Genomic DNA, 12,724 nt, shown 5'->3' on the forward strand with positions numbered 1-12,724 from the left:
TGAACACTGTAAAATTCTATATTTACAGTATACCACATAAATGTATTAATTTGACATCAATTTATGTTGGAAGGTAAAACCAAATCATACACTGAGTGTACAACACATTAGGAACACCTTCCTAATATTCAGTTTTGCCCTCAGAACAGCCTAAATTTGTTGGAGCATGGACTCTACAAGGTGCCGAAAGCGTTCCACAGGGATGCTTCCCAAAGTTGTGCCATGTTGGCTGGAAGTACTTTGGGTGGTGGGCCATTCTTGATACACACAGGAAACTGTTGAGCGTGAAAAACCCAGCAGCGTTGCAGTTCTTGACACACTCAAACCGGTGCACCTGTCTTGCCCATTCACCCTCTGAATGGCACACACACACAATCTATGTCTCAATTGTCTCAAGGCTTAACAATCCTTCTTTAACCTGTCTCCTCCCCTTCATCAACACTGATTGAAGTGCCCCATGTAGCTCAGTTGGTAGAGCATGGCGTTTGCAACGCCAGGGTTGTGGGTTCGATTCCCACGGGGGGCCAGTATGAAAAAAATAAAAAAATAATGTATGCACTCACTAACTGTAAGTCGCTCTGGATAAGAGCGTCTGCTAAATGACGTAAATGTAAATGAAATAACACATATGGAATCATGTAGTAACCAAAAAAGTGTTAAACAAATCAAAATATATTTTATATTTGAGATTCTTCAACTAGCCACCCTTTGCCTTGATGACAGCTTTGCACACTCTTGGCATTCTCTCAACCAGCTTCACCTGGAATGCTTTTCCAACAGTCTTGAAGGAGTTCCCACATATGCTTAGCACTGGTTGGCTGCTTTTCCTTCACTCTGCTGTCCGAACTCATCCCAAACCATCTCAATTGGGTTGAGGTTGGGAAATTGTGGAGGCCAGGTCATCTGATGCAGCAATCCATCGCTCTCCTTCTTGGTAAAATAGACCTTACACAGCCTGGAGGTGTGTTGGCTCATTGTCCTGCAGAATGCCATGCTAGTTAAGTGTGCCTTGAATTCTAAATAAAATCACAGACACTGTCACCAGCAAAGCACCCCCACACCATAACACCTCCTCCTCCATGCTTTACGGTGGGAACTACACATGCGGAGATCATCCGTTCACCCACACCGGGTCTAACAAAGACACAGCGGTTTGAACCAAAAATCTCCAAATTGGACTCCAGACCAAAGGACAAATGTCCACCGGTCTAATGTCCATTGCTCGTGTTTCTTAGCCTAAACAGGTCTCTTCTTCTTATTGGTGTCCTTTAGTAGTGGTTTCTTTGCAGCAAACTGAAATGGTCCACCCACGCAGACAGTGTGGTGAAGAAGGCGCAACAGAGCCTCTTCAACCTCAGGAGGCTGAAGAAATTTGAAGAATCTCAAATATAAAATATATTTTGATTTGTTTAACACATTTTTGGTCACTACATGATTCCATGTGTTATTTCATAGTTTTGATGTCTTCACTATTATTCTACAATGTAAAAAATAGTAAAAAATAAAGGAAAACCCTTGAATGAGTAGGTGTGTCCAAACTTTTGACTGGTAGTGTATGGCAATCATGCTGGCCAAAATTGCAGTCTTCCCGACTGTAGGCAACCGGTAACTGCCAAAATAAAGGAAACACTTGAATAAATGAGGGATACAAATTACATTTTATGGTGGGGTGCATTTTCCTGCCATTAAAGCTGTTCTGGCAGCTCGTGGTGGCCATACACCCTTTTAAGACACTATGTTGGTTTTTCCTTTATTTTGACAGTTACCTGTACGTGCTTGTGATAACCTTTCATCAAGTAATGTTTTTGAAACTATTGATCCTCTGTGCCTAAATTATGCATTGCTCTCTGGTGTATTTTGAACATTGAGAGCGGGCTCCTGTGGTTGGATAAAACATTTACATAAATGTTTTTTTGCCTCTTGGGCCCAGCCCCTGACTCACACAACTGACCAGTCACATCTATTTACTATGCAGTTTATTTTTTATTAATCAGTTACCGAATCATGGCAGGGCTCCCCAGTTACCCACGTGTGCCCCCTACCATCTCTCCTCCCATCTGATGATTAGCAGAGCGGCAGCAGTAGGCTGTCTACACTCATTAAGAGCAGGCTCCTGAATCCTCCTGTGGTTGGCGGTTGCAGTAAAAAAATAATATTACATATATACTGTATGGATTTCCTTTATTTTTTTGTCTTCTGCCTCTTGGGCCACCCACGGGCCTGGGCCCAGGGGCTTCAGCCCCGGTAAGCCCTTACATTAATCCGGCCCTGTGTATTAGTGTATAAACAAAAGGTATTTCACAGAAATATTGAGGCACAACTTCAAAGATAGTCTAAAAGAAAAAAACTGATGGCACACCTGGCGCAGGTAAAACCATTGAATTTGTGAACGGATGTCATACTACATTAAAAAATATCAACTGGCAAATGAATGTCTTACCTCTTGTCCACTTCATTAAGGATACTGATCAAACAGCAATATGATTATCTCAAACTTTACATGAAATGTCATAATCTGCCGCACTAAATTATATCACAAGTTAGTTCTGTTTTTATGGAAATTGATGAATAAATCAATGAATAAATGGTCCTTTCACATAACTACCACACAGGAAAATTCTGATTTTATTAATAACAGTAAACATTGTTGGGGCCTGTTGATACAAGATACTGAATGTTATGTCAAAAAAACATCTGAGTCTATTGGGACACAAGTGTCAGTGACATTTTTAAAATTTATTTTTTAAGTCATTTAGCAGACGCTCGTATCCAGAGCGACTTACAGGAGCAATTAGGGTTAAGTGCCTTGCTCAAGGTCACATCGACAGATTTTTCACCTAGTCGGCTCGGGGTTTAGAACCAGCGACCTTTCGGTTACTGGCACAACGCTCTTAACCACTAAGCTACCTGCCATCCATAACCCCATGACATTAATTCAGTCATTAGGTTATGGACAGCGTGAATCATTCCGTATCGGAGTCCTCTTCGGAACTGGAGCTACTACTGGAGCTCCCTGAACAATTCTCCTTGTCTGTCATATCTTCATCATCATCCTCCTCCTAAGGATACATAAGATCAGTGTTAATACTTATCATGGCGAATTATCCCAAAATAAAGGCTTGATGAAATAAAAAATGTGTCTACTCTAACCTCATCATCAGAGTCATCTTCTACCTCCTCTTCATCACTGGATGTGTCGATGTCGTCCTCCAGGTCTTCGTCCTCGGAGTCCTAGGTTGAGAGAGATACATGCTGATACTGGCTGAAATCCCCAATTGGACATCAGTGAGGGATTTAACACTTACATTCAGATTATGCCTAACCCTATAGGCCCTGGTCAAAAGTAGTGCACTTTAAAGGGAATACGATGCCATTTGGGACACAGCCCATGTCAAGTTTGGATTCCACCCCATAGGAGCACTTGTTGCAGTATTGTTGGTAAGTATTGCAAATATGAAATAAACAATACCCAATAAATGCTCTAGGCGCTTTATTGTGCAATGTTTCGACCTGAAGGTCTTTGTCAGGCTGATATTGTACAAAGAAACAACTAGAGTATTGGTCAGCATGCAGGTATCTAATCTTTATTTCATGTGTTTACTTTTTGTACCCAGCACCTGCAAGTCATTTGATGTGCATACACTGTTTGAAACTACACTGCTCAAAAAAATTAAGGGAACACTAAAATAACAGATCCTAGATCTGAATGAATGAAATAATCTTATTAAATACTTTTTTCTTTACATAGTTGAATGTGCTGACAACAAAACCACACAAAAATTATCAATGGAAATCAAATGTATCAAACCATGGAGGTCTGGATTTGGAGTCACCCTCAAAATTAAAGTGGAAAACCACACTACAGGCTGATCCAACTTTGATGTAATGTCCTTAAAACAAGTCAAAATGAGGCTCAGTAGTGTGTGTGGCCTCCACGTGCCTGTATGACCTCCCTACAACGCCTGGGCATGCTCCTGATGAGGTGGCGGATGGTCTCCTGAGGGATCTCCTCCCAGACCTGGACTAAAGCATCCGCCAACTACTAGACAGTCTGTGGTGCAACGTGGCGTTGGTGGATGGAGCGAGACATGATGTCCCAGATGTGCTCAATTGGATTCAGGTCTGGGGAACGGGCGGGCCAGTCCATAGCATCAATGCCTTCCTCTTGCAGGAACTGCTGACACACTCCAGCCACATGAGGTCTAGCATTGTCTTGCATTAGGAGGAACCCAGGGCAAACCGCACCAACATATGGTCTCACAAGGGGTCTGAGGATCTCATCTCGGTACCTAATGGCAGTCAGGCTACCTCTGGCGAGCACATGGAGGGCTGTGCGGCCCCCCAAAGAAATGCCACCCCACACCATGACTGACCCACCGCCAAACCGGTCATGCTGGAGGATGTTGCAGGCTGCAGAACGTTCTCCACGGCGTCTCCAGACTCTGTCACGTCTGTCACATGTGCTCAGTGTGAACCTGCTTTCATCTGTGAAGAGCACAGGGCGCCAGTGGCGAATTTGCCAATCTTGGTGTTCTCTGGCAAATGCCAAACATCCTGCACGGTGTTGGGCTGTAAGCACAACCCCCACCTGTGGACGTCGGGCCCTCATACCACCCTCATGGAGTCTGTTTCTGACCGTTTGAGCAGACACATACACATTTGTGGCCTGCTGGAGGTCATTTGGCATTGCTCCTCCTGCTCCTCCTTGCACAAAGGCGGAGGTAGCAGTCCTGCTGCTGGGTTGTTGCCCTCCTACGGCCTCCTCCACGTCTCCTGACGTACTGGCCTGTCTCCTGGTAGCGCCTCCATGCTCTGGACACTACGCTGACAGACACAGCAAACCTTCTTGCCACAGCTCGCATTGATGTGCCATCCTGGATGAGCTGCACTACCTGAGCCACTTGTGTGGGTTGTAGACTCGATCTCATGCTACCACTAGAGTGAAAGCACCGCCAGCATTCAAAAGTGACCAAAACATCAGCCAGGAAGCATAGGAACTGAGAAGTGGTCTGTGGTCACCACCTGCAAAACCAGTCCTTTATTGGGGGTGTCTTGCTAATTGCCTATAATTTCCACCTGTTGTCTATTCCATTTGCACAACAGCATGTGAAATGTATTGTCAATCAGTGTTGCTTCCTAAGTGGACAGTTTGATTTCACAGAAGTGTGATTGACTTGGAGTTACATTGTGTTGTTTAAGTGTTCCCTTTATTTTTTTGAGCAGTGTATATACAGCGCATTCTGAAAGTATTCAGACCCCTTGACTTTCTCCAAATGTTGTTATGTTACAGCCTTATTCTATAAAATTGATTAAATCGTTTTCCCCCCTCATAAATATATACACAATATCCCATAATGATAAAGCAAAAATAGGTTTCTATAAACTTTTGCACCTTTATTAAAAATAAAAAACTGAAATATCACATTTACATACAGTGCCTTTGGAAATTATTCCGACCCCTTGACTTTCTCCACATTTTGTTACGTTACAGCCTTATTCTAAAATGGATTAAAAAATTAAAATAAAATCCTCAGCAATCTTCACACAATACCCCATACTGACAAAGTGAAAACAGGTTTTTTGAAATTTTTGCAAATGTATTAAAAATGAAAAACAGAAATACCTTATTTACATACGTTTTCAGACCCTTTGCTATGAGACTCGAAATTGAGCTAGGTAAATCCTGTTGACATTGATCATCCCATCTACCTATACAGTGAGGGAAAAAAGTATTTGATCGCCTGCTGATTTTGTACATTTGCCCACTGACAAATAAATGATCAGTCTACAATTTTAATGGTAGGTTTATTTGAACAGTGAGAGACAGAATAACAACAACAAAAATCCAGAAAAACACATGTCAAAAATGTTATAAATTGATTTGCATTTTAATGAGGGAAATAAGTATTTGACCCCCTCTCAATCAGAAAGATTTCTGGCTCCCAGGTGTCTTTTATACAGGTAACAAGCTGAGATTAGGAGCACACTCTTAAAGGGAGTGCTCCTAATCTCAGCTTGTTAACTGTATAAAAGACACCTGTCCACAGAAGCAATCAATCAATCAGATTCCAAACTCTCCACCATGGCCAAGACCAAAGAGCTCTCCAAGGATGTCAGGGACAAGATTGTAGACCTACACAAGGCTGGAATGGACTACAAGACCATCGCCAAGCAGCTTGGTGAGAAGGTGACAATTGGTGCGATTATTCGCAAATGGAAGAAACACAAAAGAACTGTCAAATCTTCCTCGGCCTGGGGCTCCATGCAAGATCTCATCTCATGGAGTTGCAATGATCATGAGAACAGTGAGGAATCAGCCCAGAACTACACGGGAGGATCTTGTCAATGATCTCAAGGCAGCTGGGACCATAGTCACCAAGAAAACAATTGGTAACATACTACGCCGTGAAGGACTGAAATCCTGCAGCGCCCGCAAGGTCCCCCTTCTCAAAAAAGCACATACAGTGGGGAAAAAAAGTATTTAGTCAGCCACCAATTGTGCAAGTTCTCCCACTTAAAAAGATGAGAGAGGCCTGTAATTTTCATCATAGGTACACGTCAACTATGACAGACAAATTGAGAAAAAAAATTTGTTTTGTCACATTGTAGGATTTTTTATGAATTTATTTGCAAATTATGGTGGAAAATAAGTATTTGGTCACCTACAAACAAGCAAGATTTCTGGCTCTCACAGACCTGTAACAACTTCTTTAAGCGGCTCCTCTGTCCTCCACTCGTTACCTGTATTAATGGCACCTGTTTGAACTTGTTATCAGTATAAAAGACACCTGTCCACAACCTCAAACAGTCACACTCCAAACTCCACTATGGCCAAGACCAAAGAGCTGTCAAAGGACACCAGAAACAAAATTGTAGACCTGCACCAGGCTGGGAAGACTGAATCTGCAATAGGTAAGCAGCTTGGTTTGAAGAAATCAACTGTGGGAGCAATTATTAGGAAATGGAAGACATACAAGACCACTGATAATCTCCCTCGATCTGGGGCTCCACGCAAGATCTCACCCCGTGGGGTCAAAATGATCACAAGAACGGTGAGCAAAAATCCCAGAACCACACGGGGGGACCTAGTGAATGACCTGCAGAGAGCTGGGACCAAAGTAACAAAGCCTACCATCAGTAAAACACTACGCCGCCAGGGACTCAAATCCTGCAGTGCCAGACGTGTCCCCCTGCTTAAGCCAGTACATGTCCAGGCTCGTCTGAAGTTTGCTAGAGTGCATTTGGATGATCCAGAAGAGGATTGGGAGAATGTCATATGGTCAGATGAAACCAAAATAGAACTTTTTGGTAAAAACTCAACTCGTCGTGTTTGGAGGACAAAGAATGCTGAGTTGCATCCAAAGAACACCATACCTACTGTGAAGCATGGGGGTGGAAACATCATGCTTTGGGGCTGTTTTTCTGCAAAGGGACCAGGACGACTGATCCGTGTAAAGGAAAGAATGAATGGGGCCATGTATCGTGAGATTTTGAGTGAAAACCTCCTTCCATCAGCAAGGGCATTGAAGATGAAACGTGGCTGGGTCTTTCAGCATGACAATGACCTGAAACACACGGCCAAGGCAACAAAGGAGTGGCTAAGGTATAGCAACAAAGGGTATATAACAAAGTATTGAGAAACTTTTGTTATTGACCAAATACTTATTTTCCATCATAATTTGCAAATAAATTCATAAAAAATCCTACAATGTGATTTTCTGGAAAACATTTTCTCATTTTGTCTGTCATAGTTGACGTGTACCTATGATGAAAATTACAGGCCTCTCTCATCTTTTTAAGTGGGAGAACTTGCACAATTGGTGGCTGACTAAATACTTTTTTCCCCCACTGTATACAGGCCCGTCTGAAGTTTGCCAATGAACATCTGAATGATTCAGAGGAGAACTGGGTGAAAGTGTTGTGGTCAGATGAGACCAAAATCGAGCTCTTTGGCATCAACTCAACTCGCCGTGTTTGGAGGAGGAGGAATGCTGCCTATGAACCCAAGAACACCATCCCCACCGTCAAACATGGAGGTGGAAACATTATGCTTTGGGGGTGTTTTTCTGCTAAGGGGACAGGACAACTTCACCGCATCAAAGGGACAATGGACGGGGCCATGTACCGTCAAATCTTGGGTGAGAACCTCCTTCCCTCAGCCAGGGCATTGAAAATGGGTCGTGGATGGGTATTCCAGCATGACAATGACCCAAAACACACGGCCAAGGCAACAAAGGAGTGGCTCAAGAAGAAGCACATTAAGTTCCTGGAGTGGCCTAGCCAGTCTCCAGACCTTAATCCCATAGAAAATCTGTGGAGGGAGCTGAAGGTTCGAGTTGCCAAACGTCAGGCTCGAAACCTTAATGACTTGGAGAAGATCTGCAAAGAGGAGTGGGACAAAATCCCTCCTGAGATGTGTGCAAACTTGGTGGCAACCTACAAGAAACGTCTGACCTCTGTGATTGCCAACAAGGGTTTTGCCACCAAGTAAATCATGTTTTGCAGAGGGGTCAAATACTTATTTCCCTCATTAAAATGCAAATCAATTTATAACATTTTTGACATGCATTTTTCTGGATTTTGTTGTTGTTATTCTGTCTCTCACTGTTCAAATAAACCTACCATTAAAATTATAGACTGATCATTTCTTTGTCAGTGGGCAAACATACAAAATCAGCAGGGGATCAAATACTTTTTTCCCCCTAACTGTAGGTGCCCTTCTTTGCAAAGCATTGGAAAACCTCCCTGGTCTTTGTGGTTGAATCTGCGTTTGAAATTCACTGCTCAACTGAGTGACTTTTCAGATAATTGTACGTGTGGGATAAAGAGGTGAGGTAGTCATACAAAAATCCTGTTAAACACTATTATTGCACACAGAGTGAGTCCATGCAACTTATGTAAGGGTGGCAGGTAGCCTGGCGGGTAGGAGCGTTGGGTCAGTAACCGATAGGTTGCCGGATCGAATCCCCGAGCTGACAAGGTAAAACTCTGTCGTTCTGCCCCTGAGCAAGGCAGTTAACCCAATGTTCCCCGGGCGCCGATGACATGGATGTCGATTAAGGGAGCCCCCCGCACCTCTCTGATTCAGAGGGGTTGGGTTAAATGTTGAATGCATTCAGTTGTACAACGGACTTTTTCGTTTTTACTTATTTAGCAAATTTTTACTCCTGAACTTATTTAGGCTTGCCATAACAAAGGAGTTGAATACTACTTAAGACATTAAGGGATGTAGCTCAGTTGGTAGAGCATGGTGTTTGCAACGCCAGGGTTGTGGGTTCGATTCCCACGGGGGGCCAGTATGAAAAAATTAAAAATAAAATTATGTATGCACTCACTCTGGATAAGAGCGTCTGCTAAATGATGTAAATGTACATTTCAGCTTTTAATTTTTTATGAATTTTGAAAAACATTATTCCATTGACATTAAGGGGTATAGTGTGTAGGCCAGTGACAAAAAGTCTCAATTTAATCCATTTTAAATTCGGCTCTAACACAACAAAATGTAGAAAAAGTAAAGGGTTGTGAATACTTCCTGAAGGCACTGTATCAGCACGTGTAATTTGTCGTCACGTTGTGTTGTTGTTGTGGAGGTGACAACGTGTGGTGTGTTAACTTACTGATGTTCTGCCCTGCTTTGCCATCCTTCCCTGCTCTGGGTTGTCGAGGATTTTCAATTTCTGAAGAAGAGATACACATTAACACATACAACATCAACGCTAAAGATAACTCACGCCAATCGCAACCAGACAGACACACACATAGGGCCCTATAAAATCTGTGGTGCCGGGAACTCGCAAGGATCACGGAATCCAGACATTAAAACGGAATTCAAGAATATTCCAAAATGTATTGAACTTAGTAGGGAATCAACTAAATGTATTGAAAATTAATTAACTTCCAAGTTTATCATAAGACATGAACAGAATGCATCAGTGATTCGTATTTCCTGCAACTTTCTCAAGAGGCAAAGAGAATTCCCCGTCTGTGTATGCGAGGTGTGCGCGCCTACCACTTTGTGTAGCCGTTAGTGGAAATGCTAATGAAAAGACATCTGGTAGATGGAAAGGCTTTCCCAAAAACTCAACTAAATGTTAACTACAAAGTAGTCTATGCTTACCTGGCAGAATGATATCATGATTATTTGCATCAATCCAGAGGGTATTTGTTTTGCAAACTCTACCATCACGTGTGCTACAAAAACACAGCTAAACAACAGCTTCTTGCTAGGTCCGCACTGGAATTAGAGGTTAACTAACTACACCCTAACATCTAAATTCCTTCCAGACCTAAAAGTGGTCGCCTGATGTGGTTTAAGCATTGTTGTAGACTTACAACATCCAATGTAGTTATTTTTCTATTAAAAAAAGTGTGATTTTGAGAGCGAAAACCTGAATGAAAACAGGGGGAAATGTCAACCTGAAAAAACTAAACGGAGAAAACGGAATTTGGGGAAAAATCTAACATTTTATAGGGCCTTATATACACACACACACCTCTATATACACACACATCAATTTCCTCTTGGTTTTATCTCTACTTACATTTGGGTTTTGCTCCAAGTACTTTGCCTGTTCCTTTGGGAACATGGTCTGAAAAATGTAAATAGTAAGATCACCAGTTAACAGTAGAAACTTACAGATAGACCTCAAATCATAACAGTGGTCATATTTAATCTAAAAGAAAGAGGGTTCGTCCGAAATGGCATCCTATTCCTAAGTGCACTACTTTTGACCAGAGCTCTACGGGCCCTGGTCAAAAGTAGACACTATATAGGGATTAGGGTGCCAGGTGGGAAACAACCAGAGAGTGAATGGACTTTACATTAAACCAGCTGTGTAGCTCTACTTGGTACTCCCTGGTCCTCTCCTGGGCCATTCTCTGGTAGCACTCCTTTTCCTTCTGGGACAGCTTCTTCCACAGTGGGCTGACCACGGCCATGCACTTCCTGGAGCTGAGGTGGCTCGACTCGGCTCTCAGCTCCGCCATCTTCTCGCTGTAGAACATTGTGTGACCCCACCTGTTCAGGAAGGGGGGAGGTTCAGTGAGGTGGGGAAGGGTTTCCAAAGCTAGAGGTTGGGGTCACACTCAATGCTGAAACTGGGGAATGGGGGGAATAATGACTGCATACATTTTGAATGGCAGATAAAATTATTATTATGATACATCTGCACTGCACAAAACTATAAGAAGTAAGTATTTCAGAAGTACTTTAACAAACTCAGATCCCTTATAAGGAGAACAGTTGGGCCACAGCCAGGGATACTCACTCAGGTGGTTTCTTGGGCTCGCCTTGAAACTTAATTTTCATCCCCTTTTGGGCAGCCAACGTTGAGGTCTGCACGCTTTTCCTGTTCTCCACTAGGATGTGCTGCTGCTCCTTATCTGTCACAGTCTGATTGGACACACACAAGCCCCATGTTTCTGACAGCATTATGACCACATTATGACTAAAGGCCACGATACATTGGTAATTTTGGGGGGCAATATTGCTGAGCAATGTTTAGGAATCCTCCAATCAGAGTGTAGATATTGGTCATGTGATCAATCTGCCATTCTAAAATATTTTGGAAAACATAGCAGACGTTTTTGAGCTCAAGTGAGAGAAAATGTTGGCCATTCACATCTCAAATGTTTCCTCACTCCATCTCTGCAGATCCTCTCAACCTCTGTCAGGTTGGATGGGGAGCATCGCTGCACAGCTATTTTCAGGTCTCTCCAGAGATGTTAGATCGGGTTCAAGTCCGGGCTCTGGCTGGGCCACTCAAGGACATTCAGAGACTTGTCCTGAAGCCACTCCTGCGTTGTCTTGGCTGTGTCCTTAGGGTCGTTGTCCTGTTGTGGTGCCCTTCCCCAGATCTGCGCCTCGACACAATCCTGTCTCAACGCTCTACAGACAATTCCTTCGACCTCATGGCTTGGTTTTTGCTCTGACATGCACTGTCAACTGTGGGACCTTATATAGACAGGTGTGCATTTCCAAATCATGTCCAATCAATTGAATTTACCACAGGTGGACTTCAACCAAGTTGTAGAAACATCCCAAGGATGATCAATGGAAACAGGATGCACCGGAGCTCAATTTCGAGTCTCATAGCAAAGGGTCTGAATACTTATGTAAATAAAGTATGTTTTTTATTAATATATTTGCAAAAATGTCTAAAAAACTGTTTTCGCTTTGTCATTATGGGGTATTGTGTGTAGATTGATGAGGGAAAAAAAATAAGTTAATCAATTTTAGAATTAGGCTGTAACGTAACAAAATGTGAAAAAAGTCAAGGGGTCTGAATACTTTCCAAATGCACTGTACATACTGCGTTTAGTTTGTCATGTTTAACCACGCTGGGGTGCATGCTAATCGATACCATGCTAACCTAAACCCATGCTAAGTCAATGGGACAAACAGGCTAATTCGCTAGCTAGCTAGGCATGTAGATTTTATATGTTGTTTTCTGAATGTTAAAATAACTGGCTAGCTGGATGAATACCATTTACACTTCCTTGCTTAGAATTGTAAAGTAAAATGTTTTCTAAATCTAGGCCTAGTTATCCTTACGTCTGCATTGCCATTGACTTGACTGGCAGTAGGTTGAGTGGATGCCCAGGGCAGGGGCAACAACTCTTTGTTGCTTGTTTGTTAGCTGATCAATTACAGTACATATACAGTGGGGAGAACAAGTATTTGATACACTGCCGATTTTGCAGGTTTTCCTACTTACAAAGCATG

At 42.7% G+C, this 12,724-nt stretch overlaps 1 protein-coding gene across 1 annotated transcript in view; it reads right to left on the minus strand.

Moving 5' to 3' along the window:
* Positions 1 to 2,165: 2,165 nt before the first annotated feature.
* LOC311128125 (nucleolar transcription factor 1-like) overlaps positions 2,166 to 12,724 on the minus strand; it is a 28,781-nt gene continuing 18,222 nt past the window's right edge. Inside the window, exons 11-16 of the mRNA XM_084160101.1 lie at positions 11,268 to 11,392; positions 10,822 to 11,017; positions 10,542 to 10,589; positions 9,618 to 9,677; positions 3,151 to 3,231; positions 2,166 to 3,059 (exon numbers count right to left, since the gene is read on the minus strand). Of these exons, the coding sequence (XP_084016227.1) occupies positions 2,964 to 3,059; positions 3,151 to 3,231; positions 9,618 to 9,677; positions 10,542 to 10,589; positions 10,822 to 11,017; positions 11,268 to 11,392 (606 nt within the window). The 3' untranslated portion in view covers positions 2,166 to 2,963. The remainder of the gene's footprint in view (positions 3,060 to 3,150; positions 3,232 to 9,617; positions 9,678 to 10,541; positions 10,590 to 10,821; positions 11,018 to 11,267; positions 11,393 to 12,724) is intronic.

Source organism: Coregonus lavaretus, assembly GCF_964263955.1.
Source record: "Coregonus lavaretus genome assembly, chromosome: 1".
NCBI lineage: Eukaryota > Metazoa > Chordata > Actinopteri > Salmoniformes > Salmonidae > Coregonus > Coregonus lavaretus.